Source organism: Microcebus murinus, chromosome 1, assembly GCF_040939455.1.
Source record: "Microcebus murinus isolate Inina chromosome 1, M.murinus_Inina_mat1.0, whole genome shotgun sequence".
In the NCBI taxonomy this organism is placed as follows: Eukaryota; Metazoa; Chordata; class Mammalia; order Primates; family Cheirogaleidae; genus Microcebus; species Microcebus murinus.
In genome coordinates, this window is record NC_134104.1 from 63,536,018 (window position 1) to 63,553,281 (window position 17,264).

The 17,264-nt window shown below is 36.7% G+C and overlaps 1 protein-coding gene and 1 pseudogene across 8 annotated transcripts in view; one reads left to right on the forward strand and one right to left on the reverse strand.

Moving 5' to 3' along the window:
- STXBP5L (syntaxin binding protein 5L) overlaps nt 1-17,264 on the forward strand; it is a 346,530-nt gene that overhangs the window by 304,807 nt on the left and 24,459 nt on the right. For all 7 annotated transcript variants that reach the window (XM_076001837.1, XM_076001841.1, XM_020287216.2 and 4 more), the window contains 2 exons: nt 3,648-3,818; nt 6,265-6,504. In XM_076001837.1, the coding sequence (XP_075857952.1) occupies nt 3,648-3,818; nt 6,265-6,504 (411 nt within the window). The remainder of the gene's footprint in view (nt 1-3,647; nt 3,819-6,264; nt 6,505-17,264) is intronic.
- Nucleotides 10,320-11,905, reverse strand: LOC142870590 (keratin, type I cytoskeletal 18 pseudogene; annotated as a pseudogene). The gene has a single exon (XR_012918931.1). The product of XR_012918931.1 is annotated as a keratin, type I cytoskeletal 18 pseudogene (transcript).

A 17,264-nucleotide genomic window follows, 5' to 3' on the forward strand; every position in this document is an offset into this window, starting at 1 on the left:
GAGAGGGAAGCAGGGCACCTGGCTAGCTTGGCTCACAACCAAAAGAGACTTCTCATTGTGGAGAAAAGGTAAGCAAGATAACCCCCAACAGTCTATATTCCCACCACAGATGCCTGCAATCTTAGCTGTAGGGAATCCCCTCAGCCCTCATGGGCCCTTAGCTTAGTGTAGGGAGCTTCCTGGAATCCATATGACTGCGTTGTTCCAGAGAGGGAATTTGTGCTGGGTCCCACTGCTGGTGCTATTTTGAGAGCAGAGCCAAAAGTGAACTACATCCTGGCTGGGGACTAATAGCTCCTGCATCTCCACATTCCTGGTGCCCCACAGATATACCCACACATCCACCTAGAATGCTGCAGCATTGTGATGCCAGCTTGACCCAGTCATGCAGCCAGCTACCTTGCTGACATCTGAGCCTGTGCAGTGCCCTATACCCCAGGAAGCACATTGGAGAAGCTTCCCCCAGGACTAGGGAACCAAGATGTACTCTCCCCAGAGACTGAGAGCAGCCTTCCCAGGGCTACTGCCACCAATAGCAACCCTCTAGTTGTGGGGCTACTGCATACTTGCATGCCCCTCCCAGAGGTCCAGGGACCAGCCTGTCCACCATGCCAAGGATACTGCTGGCACTCATGTACCCCACCCAGGGTCTAGGGACCAGGCCACCTGGCCCACTGCTGACACTACAAGCACCCATGCATGCCACTTGGGGACCGGGGGACTGGTCCTACAAGCCCACTGCCAACATTGCAAATGGGGTGTATGGGCACCCCACTCAGGCACCTGAGGACCTACCTGCTATTGCCACTGCCAGGGCCCATAAGTCACACTTGGAGACCCAAGGAGCAGGCTATCTGGCTTTCTGGCACCTGCATAGCCTACTAGGGGCCCAAGGACCAGCTTGCCCAGGGTCCAATGCTGCCACCACTGATGCCTGCACAGTCACCTGGAGACCTGCAAATTGGCCTACCACCACCACTGCTGGTGCCCACATGCCCAACCTAGGAGCCTGAGGACCAGCCCACCTGGAACACCCATGCCCAGAAAATCTTTACCACAGCCTCCACAAACAACTTCAGCCTAAACCACTAAGGAACTTATAGAAACTACTAACATTGGTTACACCCAGAGTAATCATATGGAGACTACATTGTAGTGCCTAGCCAAAGCCAAAGCACCCAACCCAACTGATACTATAGATACGTCCACAGGAAAGCTGCAGCTACCTCATAAAACTGGGAGAAGTGACAGTTTACCAGATGTGCAGATATTAACATAACACACAAAAAAATGAAAAATCAATAAAACATAATACTCCAAAGGAACAGATGCCAAAGAAAAAGAAATCTGTGAAATACCCAAAAAGGAATCCAAAATAATAATCTTATGGAAACTCAGCAAGATATAAGAGAATACAGATAAACAATACAAAGAAACCAGGAAAAAATTTCATGATTTGAATGAGAAATTCAACAAAGTGATAGATATCATAAAAAAGAACCAAACAAATCCTAGAACTTGAAGAATTCGGTGAATGAATTAAAAAAATACAATTGAGAGCTTCAACAATAATCTAGATGAAGCAGAAGACATAATTTCTGAACTTGAAGACATACCTTTTGAAATAATCCAGTAAGACCAAAAAAAAAAAAAAAAACGAAGAAGAAGAAAAAAATAAAAAAGAACAATGAAAGCCTACATGACATACGAACACCATCAAGTGAACAAATATTTGGAATTTGGGGAGCTTTAGAAAGAGAAGAGATGGACAAAGGCATAGAAAGCCTATTTAATGAAATAATAACTGAAAACTTCCCAAGACTTGGAGGAAATATAGATATCTAGATACAAAAAGCTCAGTGATTCTCAGATAGATTTAATCCCAAATAGTCCTTTCTGAGGCACATTTTAGTCAAACTTCCAAAAAGCTTGGATCTCAGTGTATATTATTATTACATGCACCTTGTAAATCATACTAATGTCTTCAAAATTGCTACTCTTTCCCAAATATTTTAGCTGACCCTGTAGTCTAGTATTTAAGCATACAAACACTAGGTGAGAAAATCCTGATTAGAATCCTTCCTCGGAACATGGTTAATACTTATGTGATATGAGAAAAATTTCTGAGCCCTTTTTCCAATCTTCAGTTTCCTCATCTGCAAAATCAGGATAATAATAAAAACATCTACACTGTATAATTGTTGTAAAGATTTAATGAGATAATGTGTATAAAATGCCAAGCATTTAAGTATTTGATACGTGTTAACTCTCATTTTAAAAATAGTAAAATGTGCCAGCACATTTAAATGGTAAAAACTAATTCTCATCCTTGCACCATCTGCAGGAGAATCTGAGAAGTGTACAATCTTAGGTTTGTAAACTCTACAATACAGAAAGGTTATATTGCAGTGGATACTGAATGCTACTTCTCCATGTCCAACATGGACATTAAGCATGATTCTTTTCCATGTAACTCTATCATCCTTTGAATGACCACAAAAGCACATTTTAAAATGTATTCTTCATATTACAGAACTATGAGGTGGTGTTTCAATTACAATTTGTTAGCATTAAGAAAAATAAGACATATTTTAATGCATTTCTAAGTTTTTAAGTTATATCAAATCAGAGTTAAACTCCCAAATTCTAAATGAACAAAACTGTTGTCTTAGACATGAGCAGTTTTATATACTGGAATAAGATTGAAAATAATAATTAAATTTTGTTCAGAGTTTATATATACCAGCACATATTTTAGCATGTGACATGTATTATTATCAAAAAAATTGCAAAAACTTGATAAGAGGTAGGTAACAATATTCAAAATTTACAGAAGAAAATAAATCATGAAGACTTCAGTAATCTCTACAAATATTAAGTGGCAGAACTGGGATTTGAGCCCAGACAAGGCAGTTTGGTTCTAGTATTCCTAAGTGTCATCCTCAACTACACAGTAAGATGCTTTCATTCTATCTTTTAAACTCTAACTACTTAAAGTACTTTCAAAACTTATATTAATATAAATTGATGTATTTTTAAATTATACAACAAAAAGTTCAATAGTAGTATAATCCATTTTGTATTGCCATTAAATGATAAAATATATAGTGGGATATAAAATAAATTTTTAACTATGTTAACATAAAATGAATCTTATACTTAATAAATATCTTTTGGCCAAACACAGTGGCTCACTCCTGTAATCCCAGTACTTTGGGAGGCCAAAGCAGGAGGATCACTTGAGCCTAGAAATTTGAGACCAGCTTGAGCAACATAGCAAGAATCCCATCTTAAGAAAAAATAAGATAGCTGGGTGTGGTGATGCACACCTGTAGTCCTAGCTACCTGGGAGGATGAGATTGTGGGTCACTTGAACCCAGAAGTGTAAGGTTACAATGAGCTATGACTGTGCCACTGCACTCCAGCTTGGGTGACAGAGTGAGACCCTGCTCTAATATCTTTTGAACTTTTTGGCTAACAACTGACATTATGATTAAATCTTAAAATAGCAAGGACTTAGCCACATTCATATGACTTGGGGAAAAAAAGGAATTCTTACTCATCTTCATTTTTTAATCTATATCTTTGGATTCCTTTATATTAAGATTTAATTTGATATTTATGCTACCTTCCTCCTCTCAATACAGATCATGTAAATGGACATTGCACAAGTCCAACTTCTCAGAGTTGCAGTTCTGGAAAACGTCTTTCCAGTGCTGACGTTTCAAAAGTAAATCGCTGGGGTCCTGGAAGACCACCATTTCGAAAGGCACAGTCAGCTGCTTGCATGGAGATTTCTTTACCGGTTACAACAGAAGGTAGGTTAAACATTAATTTTCATAGGTAAAGTTAAAATTTGGTTTACTATGGTAGTGGGAGCTGGGAGACAAGGGACAGAGATCACATGTGAAAAATATTTTTAAAACTAGTAGGTAATGAGTAACTGAGAGCCTGATGGGGCTATAGCCATAACTCCAACTCAGTTCCTCACTACACCTCCTTCATCATCTCTAAAACTAAAATAGTCTGATTACCAGTAGGTTCTCCTCCTTTGTACAAAGGGAGATCTAGGCCTTAGTTCTCTACCCTTCCAAAAATAATTGAGAGTTTATTTCAATCTCAATGATAAGCCTTTTGGGATCTGTAGCTGTAGAGAGTTATTTAATATCTTGGAACCTTAATTTTCTCAACTGTCGAATGTGATCAAGAAAAAAGGCAAAGGCAAGATATTAAATTCTAACATTTATAGGCTTCATCTTAATATATTTTAAAAAGGAATGACTATTTTCTTATTTATGAAATGAGTATGGAAACAGAAAGTGAAGTATAAGAGCCAGAGGCCAGAATTCTTAGACAGGGAAAGAAAAGGAAGTCTTATAACTCTGCTGCTACTGTTTTGTTGATAAAGAGCTTTAGGGAGAGAGACAGGAAAAAGTAATTTTAGGAAATTATGCTATAGTAATTCTATGCTATAAAATAACTCCCCATTTACTACCCCTTAAATTTTTTGATAATGATCTATATTGTTCTTTAAAATTTTTTTAAATAAAATTTATATTTCATCTTTTATTTATATAATATTATGATATACTAAATCTGATCCCCTGGACATATAGATAATGTTATTTCTCTATTAGGTATCTATGAGTATCAACTTTGGTGATGAACCATGAATGGAAAAATTTTGGAGACATAATATTAGCTAGGAATGTTATAATAGAAGCAATATGTAAGGATCATAAAAGTAGCAACATTCTTAATCACTGTAATAAGAGGTGGGAATTTTGATTTGTGTTGGATTCTGGGAGAAATACTTAACTCTGAATCTCTATTTCCAAATCTGTAAAATATATAGATTATCTCCAGGCTTCCTCTCATTTCTAAATTTTGTGACAAATGACTATTTTTATAAATTTGCTGAGAGATAAAAATGAGAAACTTTAGGAAGGCCATATTTTGTTTTCTAGAAAAGAGATAATCTGAAAAACCTACATTTAGTCTCTTTCCATAAAAGTAGTTATGAGTCACACTGTACCTTTTAAGAGGGAAAGGAGAGTGAAGGCAGTAGAAAAAAAATATGAAGAATTTATAATCTGGAGTGATCATAAGAAAAGTACAACCTTACTGATATTTTACTGAGATGTGTGAGTTTATGACTGGGGTATGTACATGTGCAAGTATTGATAAGAGGAGAAACTGAACCTACCCAGTTCCTTTAAGTGAGCTAAAAGCCTCTCAGAAGGATTACCACTATCAACAGGGTAGCACAATCTAGATCTCCTTATTTAACCCTAGGCAAAATTAGAACTAGATTTGGATTCAAGGTAGGCAGCTTGAAACCAGGGAGAGATAACCATTGCATTTTTGCCTTAGTAAAAACTTTAATTTTGGCCGGGCGCTGTGGCTCACGCCTGTAATCCTAGCTCTTGGGAGGCCGAGGCGGGCGGATTGCTCAAGGTCAGGAGTTCAAAACCAGCCTGAGCAAGAGCGAGACCCCGTCTCTACTATAAACAGAAAGAAATTAATTGGCCAACTGATATATATATAAAAAAAATTAGCCGGGCATAGTGGCGCATGCCTGTAGTCCCAGCTACTCGGGAGGCTGAGGCAGAAGGATCACTCGAGCCCAGGAGTTTGAGGTTGCTGTGAGCTAGGCTGACGCCACGGCACTCACTCTAGCCTGGACAACAAAGTGAGACTCTGTCTCAAAAAAAAAAAAAAAAAAAAAAAAAAAAAAAAAAAACTTTAATTTTTACAATTGTAATCACCCCAGATATAGAATATGTTTGCCACAGAAGATTTGTGACCCAGTAAGTTCTTTCATGCCAATAGCCACAATATTGTCAGTAAATGGGAATTGCCAAGAAATGGTTAGAAATACTTCCAACAATTGAGAGTTAGGAGGGAAGCACAGTGTAAACAGTATCAGAAAATCTTATAAACTTTACTATTTAGACTAAATCTTTTTTCCAGAAAGAAATTTTTAACTACTTGTGTGTTTGTGCAGAGAGAGAAAAATAGTGAGCTGAAATTGTGGAGACTCAAGTTCTAGTCTAGCTCTCCCTAAGTTTGTGATCTATACTTTCAGACTTCAGTTTATCCATTTTTAAAATAAGCTGGTAAACTGAATAAGCTGCGTTCCAGGTCAATTAACAAAGAATTAAATTCTACTTCTTCCTCATAATTTTGGCTTTTGTGTGTTAAGTCTGACTTGTGCTTGTTGTGGAAATATGCTAACAATCTTTTTTAAAAAAATTTCCATAGAAAATCGAGAAAATTCCTATAATCGTTCTAGAAGCTCTAGCATCTCTAGTATTGACAAAGATTCTAAAGAAGCAATTACGGCACTATACTTCATGGACTCCTTTGCACGGAAAAATGATTCTACCATCTCACCTTGTCTGTTTGTTGGAACTAGTCTGGGAATGGTGTTAATCATTTCCCTAAACCTACCATCAACAGATGAACAAAGGTTTACAGAGCCAGTAATGGTATTGCCAAGTGGTAAGAGCATTCCCTCATTGCTATTTTTTCAAATTTAGATAGAAGGTATTATAAAACATTAGCTTATATTGATTTGGGGCAAAGCTTATGAGTATTCTGAGAATAGGAACTATTGAGAATTTCATAAATCATATACTATTCCAAAATTCGTCACATTGTACCTTTCCTTCAGGCCAAAAGAGTACAGCCATTTCTATGGTAGTAAACTATGGAACTGCTAACCTCTAAATGCCTGGGGAATGAAGTTTCTGGAAAGCACTAAGGAAAACTTTAAAGCAAAAGTTTATTTTCAATAAATTGAAACATTTCTCCAAATATCCATGCCAGATCAGAGCCTATGAATGTTTTTACATCATCCTTGAAGAACTCAGAACACTTATAGAAGCTGTCTGGCCTAAAGTGAAAAGTTTTATAATCTTCCCATATTGTTTCAAAGACAAGCTACACAGTGTCTTTCCTTTTCATCCTAGTACCTAGAGAATTTGACCTACATTAAAAGTATTGTTGCTAGGTGTATGTTGTATTCTCTTCCTACTTGAATTATCTTTTTTTTCCTTTCAAAGAAGAGATGAGCATGATTCCTCCTGTCATTCCTTTGAATATTTTGAAATGTTTTCTTATTACAAATGTCTTCCTCTTTCCTATATATGATAATAAATAGTTTTCAGATACTTTTTATATAAAACATAAAAATAATTTCATTCATACGTAGGATAGGGATTTTATTTTAAAAGGATAGATATTGTATGGCAGGTTAAAGTTGTGTTTTCTTTGTTAACTAGTGTGCTAAATTCATATAGACTATAGAATAGCTCTCTATTAATAATATGGCAAATTCAGAGAAATTCACTGTTTTAAAAGCTAACCTGTTAAGATTATTTTATTTTAAATATATATTTCACATGAGAAAATACCTTTTACTACATTTTTATTTATTAATATAAGGAAATATGCACAATTCTGTTATACTGGTTGAGTTAGAGCCACATGCGTGGGGTCATAATGAATTACTAATTCATCCATTCTTTAATTCAATAAATGATTACATATGTTGGATATATTATATGTTCCCTAGGCATTCCTCACAAGTTTAAAGGTAAAATCAGCCACCTGTGTCACATAAGTTTAAAGCCATAAGTGAAGGACAATTTCCTAATAACAAATATTCTAATAAATATGGTAACAGTTATGGTTTTCTGTATCACAAGCATAGAAATAAACAATTCCTAGAACTAATATAACAAATCTCTCAATATTATAGAAAAGTTCTTTGCCATTCTTAACATATAGACCTAGACCAAAAATGATGACAAAATACAAAATAAGTATAGATTTAACTTTTGACATCTGGTTTGTAAATATTTGCAAACTTTTTTCTTATGTATTTAATGAGATGTAATGGGGAAGTTATCTTCTTCAAGTTGCTATGTCAGTATTCTATTATTCTTTCAAGGCTTTAACTAATAATAATATATCACTATCAGTTCATTAATTATATCAAATGTGCCACATTAATACAAGATGTTAATAATTGGGGAAATGACAGAAGATGTATATGGGAACTCTTTGTACTATCTGCTCAATTTTTTATAAACCTAAAATTGATCTAAAAACATAAAGTCTATTAATTTTTTGAAACAATATACTCATATAAAAGAGAAAACTATGAGACTGGGTTCATATTACTATTTGTTCCATAATCAATCACTGAAAGAAAGAAAGCCTATTTGGAAGCCATAATTTATGGCAGTAAAAAACAAAAAAAAGGAAGATAGAGTTTTATAAGAAAAGACAGAGGTGACAGAAAGCCAGTTCAAATTTAGAAAACTTTGCCTTTCCTCCTTCACAGCTCACCTTTTGACTCTGTAATATTTTCCCAGTCTTCACCCTCTTAGCAGTATCGATTCTTCATTCTATATCTACTAGTCCCTACCCAAGCTTATGGGAATGGTTTTGGGTACTGTTTATGGTGGTGGTCTAGCTTATGGAAATAATTTTAAAAGTTTTGAAATTGGTGTTATTTCTTCTTCCATTGTCAGTGCTGAAGTGAGTGACATGCTCTCAGGTACTTTTTTTTCTGTAAAAATATTGTTAAATAACCTTTAGAGTTACTGATGGAAGGTAAAATTCCCAAGTGAGGAAATGAGAAGGAGGGGAAGGAAGTTCAAAATGGACTATTTTCAAGTTTAAGAAAACTGCTTGACTCAAATTCATTTTCCAAGGAATGAGAGGGAGTGCATAGTACTGACGTCGAAGAGCAATTCGGTACAGCATGAGTAAAAACTTGAAGGTAAGAGAGAACATGACATAGCTGAAGCTTAGAGATAGAATGATACTGGGTGAAGCTGGAAAAGTAAGTAGTAAGATTTAAGGGCCTATAAACCATGTTAAGGAGTTGGAAAAGACTTCCTAGGTCAGTGGATTTTTTTTTTCAGTACAAAATTTGTAATACAAAGCACTTTTTTATTCTCAAGAGCTAGTTTTTTTTCTTTTATTTTATCATATTATGGGGGTACAAATATTGTTAGGGTTACATATATTGCCCCTGCCATTCCTCCCTCCACACCCCGCCTTACCAAAACATCAAGTGTGTCCTACCCCCAGGTGGTGCGCATCACACCTATTTTGTAAGTATAAATTCTTCCCCTCCTCCCCTCTCCCATCTGCCCACAACCCAATAAAAGTTTTTTTTTTCCTTTTCTGACCTTTGGATTACATTGTATATCTTTGCCTTTCCCTAGGAAGGGTTAGAGGTATTCCCTCCCGCCCCCATGCTTGCCACAACCCTAAGATGTGTATCTGCCCCTCCCCCAAACCCTAGTGAGCACTATTACCATTTGAGCACCATAATTTTAATCAGTCAGTACCAATTTGATAGCGAGTAGATGTGGAGCCCATTTTCTTGATCTTGTGTCACCTCACTTTGGATAACAGGCTTAAGCTTAGTGCAGGATAGCATAAACGGTGCTAGCTCACTGTCATTTCTTAGAATTGAGTAGTATTCCATTGTGAGCATATACCAAATTTTAATTATCCACTCATGAATTGACGGACACTTGGGTTGTTTCCATGATCTTGCAATAGTGAATTGTGCTGCCATAAACATTTGGGTGCAGATGTCTTTATAGTAGAATGTCTTATGCTCTTTTGGGTAGATGCCTAACAATGCTATTACTGGGTCAAATGGTATTTCTATATCTAGCTGTTTGAGGTATCTCCAAATTCTTTTCCACAGAGGTTGCACTAATTTGCAGTTCCACCAGCAGTGTAGGAGTGTTCCTGTCTCTCCACATCCTCGCCAGCATTTTGTTGTTTTGGGGTTTCTTGATACAAGCCATTCTCACTGTTGTTAGATGGTATCTCATTGTGGTTTTGATTTGCATTTCTCTGATGATTAGAGATGTTGAGCATTTTTTTTATATGTTTGTAGGCCCTTATTCTGTCTTCTTTGGAGAAGTTTCTGTTCATTTCCATTGCCTATTTCTTGATGCGATTGTTTGATTTTTTCTTGTTTCTTCTTTTAAGTTCTAGATAGATTCTTGTTATTAGACCTTTATCAGAAGTGTAGAGAGCAAATATTTTCTCCCACTCTGTGGGTTGTCTATTTGCTCTGATGATGGTTTCCTTAGCTGTGCAGAAACTTTTTAATTTGATGAGATCCCATTTGTTTATTTTTGATGCAGCAGTGATTGCCTTGGGGCTCTTCCTCAAAAATTATTTGCCTAGACCAATGTCTAATAGGGTTTTCCCAACATCTTCTTCTAGGATTCTTAAGGTTTCATGCCTTAGGTTTAAGTCTGTTATCCATCTTTTTTTTTTTTTTTCAATGACCTGTCAATTTTTTATTAGTATAAAGGCACCCTGCTGCTACTTCCTCAATGTCTCAGAACTTTGGTGTCGTTGGTCTCAGGCACCACTTTGCCGTCCACTATCCTGCGGGTGGTGGTCTTCTGGATGGTTTGCATGGAGTTGCTGCTGTCCAGGGCATCACCAAGATTGAAGTCTTCCCCATCTTCCAGCAGGCGGCGGTAGGTGGCAATCTCAGCCTCCAGCTTGACCTTGATGTTCAGCAGGGCCTTGTACTCCTGGGCCTGGCGCTGGCCCTCTGCCCGGGTCTGTGCCAGCTCTGACTCCAGGTGCAGCAGGACCCCGTTGAGCTGCTTCATCTGCATGGCGTAGCGGGCCTCCACCTCTCTCAGGCTGTTCTCTAAGTTGGCCTTCACATTTCTCATGGAGTCCAACTCAATCTCCAAAGACTGGACTGTACGTCTCAGCTCCGTGAGCGTCATCTCAGCAGCTCCGACCTCGGCGGACTGCGAGGTGACCACTGTGGTTCTCTCCTCAATCTGCTGGGACCAGTACTTGTCCAGCTCTTCCCGGTTCTTCCGGGCCAGCTCGTCATACTGGGCCCGGATGTCCGCCATGATCTTGCTGAGGTCCTGGGATTTGGGGGCATCTACCTCTACTGTCAACCCAGAGCTGGCAATCTGGGCTTGTAGGCCTTTTACTTCCTCCTCCTGGTTCTTCTTCATGAAGACCAGCTCCTCCTTGAGAGCCTCGATCTCTGTCTCCAGCTGCAGCCGAGTGATATTGGTGTCATCAATGACCTTGCGGAGCCCATGGATGTCACTCTCCACAGACTGGCGCATGGCCAGCTCTGTCTCATACTTGACTCTAAAGTCATCAGCAGCAAGACGGGCATTGTCAATCTGCAGGACGATGCGGGCATTGTCCACAGAATTTGCAAAGATCTGAGCCCTCAGGTCTTCGATGATTTTGAAGTAATGCGCCCAGTCTCTGACCTGGGGCCCCTTCTTCTCCAGGTGTTCCCGGATTTTGCTTTCCAGCCTCCGATTATCGATCTCCAGACTCCTCACTCTGTCCAGGTAGGAGGCCAGGCGGTCGTTCAGCTCTTGCATGGTCTCCTTCTCGGTCTGGATGCCCCCCATTCCTGCCAGACCCCCAGCCATCCCCGCGGCCAGGCCCCCGGACCCCCAGCCGCTCCGGACGCTGGAGGAGCGGGACACGGAGATCCGGGAGCCCAAGCCCCGGCGCCTGCATAGACGCTGGCTGCACTGCTGGCGGGACGGACGCTATAGCTGGGCGCCCGGATGGAGCCCAGGGACCGGTAGTTGGTGGAGAAGGTGGTGGAGCGGGTGGTGAAGCTCATGCTGTCCGTGCAGGAAAGCAACAGGATGCAAAGTCCGTCTGTTATCCATCTTGAGTGAATTTTTGTGAGAGGTGAGAGATAGGGATCCTGTTTCAATCTTCTGTATGTAGCTAACCAGTTTTCCCAGTACCATTTATTGAAGAGGGATTCTTTTCCACATTGTATATTTTTGTCTGCTTTATCAAATATTAGGTTGCCGTATACTGATGGTTTCATCTCTGGTATCCCAGATCTATTCCAGATATCTATGCTTCTGTTCTTGTGCCAGTGTCAAGCTGGTTTAACTATTATTGCTTTATAGTAAAGCTTGAAGTCAGGAAAACTGATGCCTCCCAGTTTGTTCTTCTTACTTAAGATTGCTTTGGCTACAGGAGGTTTTTTCTGGTTCCATACACAGTGCAGAATTATTTTTTCTAGATCTATAAAGAATGCTGATGGTATTTTGATGGGGATTGCATTGATTCTGTAGATAACTTTAGGTAATATTGACATTTTAACGATATTGATTCTACCAATCCATGAACAAGGTAGATTTTTCCATCTGTTCAAATCATCTGCAATTTCTTTTTTCAGTGTTTCGTAGTTCTCCTTGTATAAATCTTTTGTATCTTTCGTTAAGTATACTCCTTGATATTTAATTTTCCTTGGGGCTATAGTAAAGGGTATTGTGTTTTTTATTTGAATTTCTGCTTCATGGTTCTTGGCATATATGAATGCTTCTGATTTGTGTATATTCATTTTATAGTCCTAGCTATAGCAATCAGACAAGGGAGGGGTATTAAGGGCATCCACGTGGGGGCAGACGAGATCAAACTCTCGCTCTTCACTGATGATATGATATTATACCTAGAAAACCCCATAGATTCATCCAAGAAACTGCTAGATTTAATTAATAAATTTGGTAAAGTCTCAAGAGCTAGTTTTTTTTTTAATTTTAAGTTTTATAATTTTATAATTATAAAAATCAAAATACAAAGGAAAACAAATGAGCAAACTCATTTATTAAATAAACCAGCAAACTTTCTCTCTTCTCTGTCCCCTTCCCCTTCCTTATTTCCTCCCCTGGAATTTTATTCTCCATCAGTAACTCTTGAGAAATTTGGTAAGACTCATTTTAATTGTATTTTATTTCTACCTAAATCTTTATGCTAGCAGCTGCAAATTCTGTAATTATCAATTCTGCCATATGAAGTACCTAACACTGCTTTATAAATATATATGTAGAGAGGTTATACTATATATGTGTGTGTGTATATTATATATTACATATATGTATGTATATATGTATATATATATACACACACACAGATGCCCTATAATCAAACTCAAGATTTAAATGTATGATTAAACTCAAGATTGTCCAGAATAAATTCATTCTCCTTACCCTCAAACTGGTTCTTTTTGTCACTTTTCCATTTATATTAATAGTGTCACAATATTACCTAAATATCCCCATAACTTCAATTTCTTCTTTTTGGATTCCTTATACTCACTGCCTACATATTGGTGTTATCCCAGATTTGTTTTCATCACCTAGTTTCCATGCACCATGTTCTCTGATACCCTTCACTTGCCCATAAAAGCAATTTCAAGCTCTGTTTCTTAAAAATCAGTGGTTTCTATGAATTCAGCCCTACTCTCTCTCTCTAATCTTATTTCCTGTTACTTCCTGGTGCAAAGTCTCTGGTCTAGCCAGTCTTCATTTTTCACTTTCCTTTTCTGTCTTTGCCACCTCTTAATCATCTATCATTAGTAAATGTCATGTGAAATTTTAGGTTTGTTGTCAAATTTAGGAAAACTCATATCAAGTTCCTTGTGTGAGCTGTAAGATTTGAAAGAATTTTCTATAGACTAATTTTTGGCTACATATATTTTAAATCTTGTTTGTTGTATATTATGCATATACCCCTAAGGTTGAAATAATATGCATTTGCAATATGGCCTGCAGCCCAGTGCATACTATGTCAAAATGATGCTGAGTTGCATCAGGGTAGTAGTACTTTTCCTGGGAGCCATTTCTATACCTGAAGACTATCAGTAACCTACACTCAGTAGTGACCGTGAACCACCTAAATATATCTCACGAAATCCAAACTAAATGTGCTTCATCTCAATTTCCCCTTCCCCAGATCCCTGAAGTACCTGTACACAATAATGTCACCAAACTAGAGGAAATTTTGAATGGAAAAAGGAGTTTTAAATGATTGTGGTTAAAATCATTTAATTTCACAAACTTTGTAAAAATATCTGAACATATTAACATACTATTAAGGTCCCTTTCTGGGCCACGGAACCAATGCAAGTGAAGGGCCCTGAAGCTTAAACTTTATTACCTTCATAATAAATCTGCCTTGGACCCCAGAACAGTGTCTAGCACATCTTAAGGGTAAGACAGAAAGAGGGCAAGTACAGATTAATAAATGTAGCAAAGCCAACATTAGAAACATTGCCTAAACAGTTTATTGGAAAATAAGCAGAAATTGGAATAGCTATCATTAAGTTCATTCTACTAAGTATTATTAATACTATCAATAATTAATATACCAACAAAGTTGTATATTTCTAAGCTTAGATAAAGAGCAAGTACAAATGCTCACAAAGACTTTTTAGCCTGAGTCTGTCTAGACATGGCTTGTGCTTTCAGGAGTTATAGATAGAGGTCATATGTGTGATGCTTGACTTAAAAGATAAGCTGATAAAGAAAAATTAAAAATGTAAAACAGATAAAGATTCATGTAAATGTATTTACCTTATATTTTCTTTATAGACTTTGCTTCTTTGTATGCTAAAATACGATTTTAATTTACTAATTCAGTTTTTAATTATATATTATATAAGTTTGGATATATTTTTGTGTTTTTTCAACATTAAGCCTATACAAAGTATACCAGAGATGATCTTTTCCCCTTTTTTGTATTCCTTTCTTCCACTATTGTTGTATTGGCCTTTGCCTACTGAGAGAAATATCTCTTGGACCTACCCTCTATACTCTAGACTTGTCCCAGCCCTGTTTCCTATGTTAAACTTGTTCCTTTAAAGTCCAACTCTCTGATGAAGAACTAGAAAAGTAATTTATGTAAATATGAAAATGGGTTTCTGTGATACCTCACAGAAACAATATGAAATTAGTTAACATGCTTTGTCTGGAAATCACTTATTGAAATGAGAAGATATTATTTTTAATTTTAAGTCTAAACATTGATAAAAAAACTCTATTATATTAAAGTATTATTTACTTAGAACCTTTCAATATGTGTATGTGTATATTTCAAGCATACTTGTGAAATTCATGCATTGTAACTCTTAAAAACTGCAGTAAAACCTAATATAATAGAACCATAGTTCAACCAAACATAATGGTTATATTTGACTGAGCAAGAATAATCATGGCCTCATACAGAATAATCAATATATGTACTCCCTATTTATAGGTTTTGATATATAGCAGCATTGTTAGATATTTAAAATTGTTATTACTAGTTGCGTTTGTTTGTAAAAACTATATTTTCCCCAAAATGGCTATATTAGGTCAGTAAATATGAAATGTCCGATTTCAAATCAAAAGTTTATTTTATTATATCTCAAACAAGGAGTACAATTAATCAAAGTATGTTCCTAAACTATTGACACAGTTTTGCCAACTTAACGGTAGCTTGCTTATGCCAGCAGCAAAGAAGCCTGGAGAATGAGTGGCAATGAAATTGCAAAAGGTGTTTTCCACAGCTTGTTGAGAATTGAATATTTTTCCTTCCAAGGCTTAGAAGAAGTGGTAGTCAGTTGGTGAAGGTCTGGTGAATATGATGGATGACAGAGAGTTTCCAAGTGTAGCTTCTGTAGTTTGAGCAATATTATTTGTTGTGACATGTGATCTTACAAGAGGATTGGCTTATCTCTATTGACCAATATCAGCTGCTTAATCACAATGGCATTCTCGTCATTTCATCCAATTGGTTGCAGTAGACATCCACTGTAATCGATGACCAAGTTTCATGAAGCTGTAGTGAATAATACCAGCGCTGGACCACCAAACAGACACTATCAGCTTTTATTTTTAATGAATATTTGGTTTTGGACTGTGTTTCAGCACTTTATCTTGATCCAACCATTGTCCCGAATGCCTGCAATTGTCAAAAAAAAATCCATTATTCATCATATGTAACAATATGGTATAGAAATTGTTCGCCTTTGTATCATGACAGCAAAGAAAGGAAAGCTTCAAGACAATTATCTTCTGACGATCATTTAATTCATGAAGAACCCATCTATACAGCTTCCTTATCTTGCCCATTTGTTTCAAATGGTCCAGTATTGTTGGAATAGTATTGTCAAACCTTACTGCTAATCCATGTGTAGGTTGAGATAGATTCACTTCCACTACAGCTTTCAGCTCATCATTATCCATCTTGTTCTCCAATCACCCACATGGCTCATTTTCAAAATTAAAATCACCAGAATGGAACTTCTCAAACCATCAATGTACTATGCTTTCATTAGCCACACCCTTCCCAAAAACTTCTTGATATTTTGAGCTGTCTATGCTGCATTGGTTCCACGATGGAACTCATATTTAAAAATAACATGAATTTTTGACTTATCCATGGTTTCACAAAAATTGTTCTAAAAAAATAATCACAAGCCAAAATGGGCATTTGAAAGAATGAGGATGCACAATAAAAAAAAGTGTCAAAGTGAAATGTCATAGATAGCAACTGTCAAACTTAGTGCTTAAGGAAATCAGACATTCCATAAGATGTTAATAACCTAATAATTTCACTTGAAACAACTGGTTGTAGAGTTTGGAATCTGTCTAAATCCTTAAAAGCCAGGCTAACACATAAAGGAAGCTATTAAGATTTTTAGATATCTTTAATTTATTGAAGAACAATGAAATTCTCTCCAGGTACTATCAAAAACAAATGAAATATCACTTACTCTTTTATCATATAGACTTTTGCCAGAATAGGACCTCTTATATGGATAGATGTGAAAATGTATTATTATTTTTTGTGAAAAGTCAATGAACTAGATATATAGTTCTATTCTTAACATAATGGAAATAGTAAGTAACTCTTTAAATATGTGCCTGACAAACATTGAAAAACTATTTGTCAATTACATACATCCTTACTTGAGAGTGTAGTCTTGAGGTATTTCACATCTTTTTTTTTAGATTAAGCCAAACACATAACAAAACAAAACCTTTCTGTTTCACATAAGAAAAGCCTGAAATGGAAGAAATAATCTTGAACGGTGGAAATACAAATTGAAAGTAAAGAAAATTTCTTTTCAAATGAATAGGAAAGGTTATAACTTTTAATTAAGACTGAATTTTCAAAAGCATAGTGTTACATGTAAGTATGAAACGTACCTTAAATTGTTTCTGCTTAACTTTCAGTCATTCAGAACTATTCTTGCATTTTCTCATGGTCAGGAAAAATCAGAAGAAATAAAGTATCAGAATTATTTACTTCCCAATTTGATATTATTTCTTGCGAAGCCATAAGGTGTAGTTTTAGAAACAAAAACACAAACTATGTAAGTTTTAGATTCAGAAAGCTAGGGGTTTAGATTACAGCTCTGTCAATTTCTG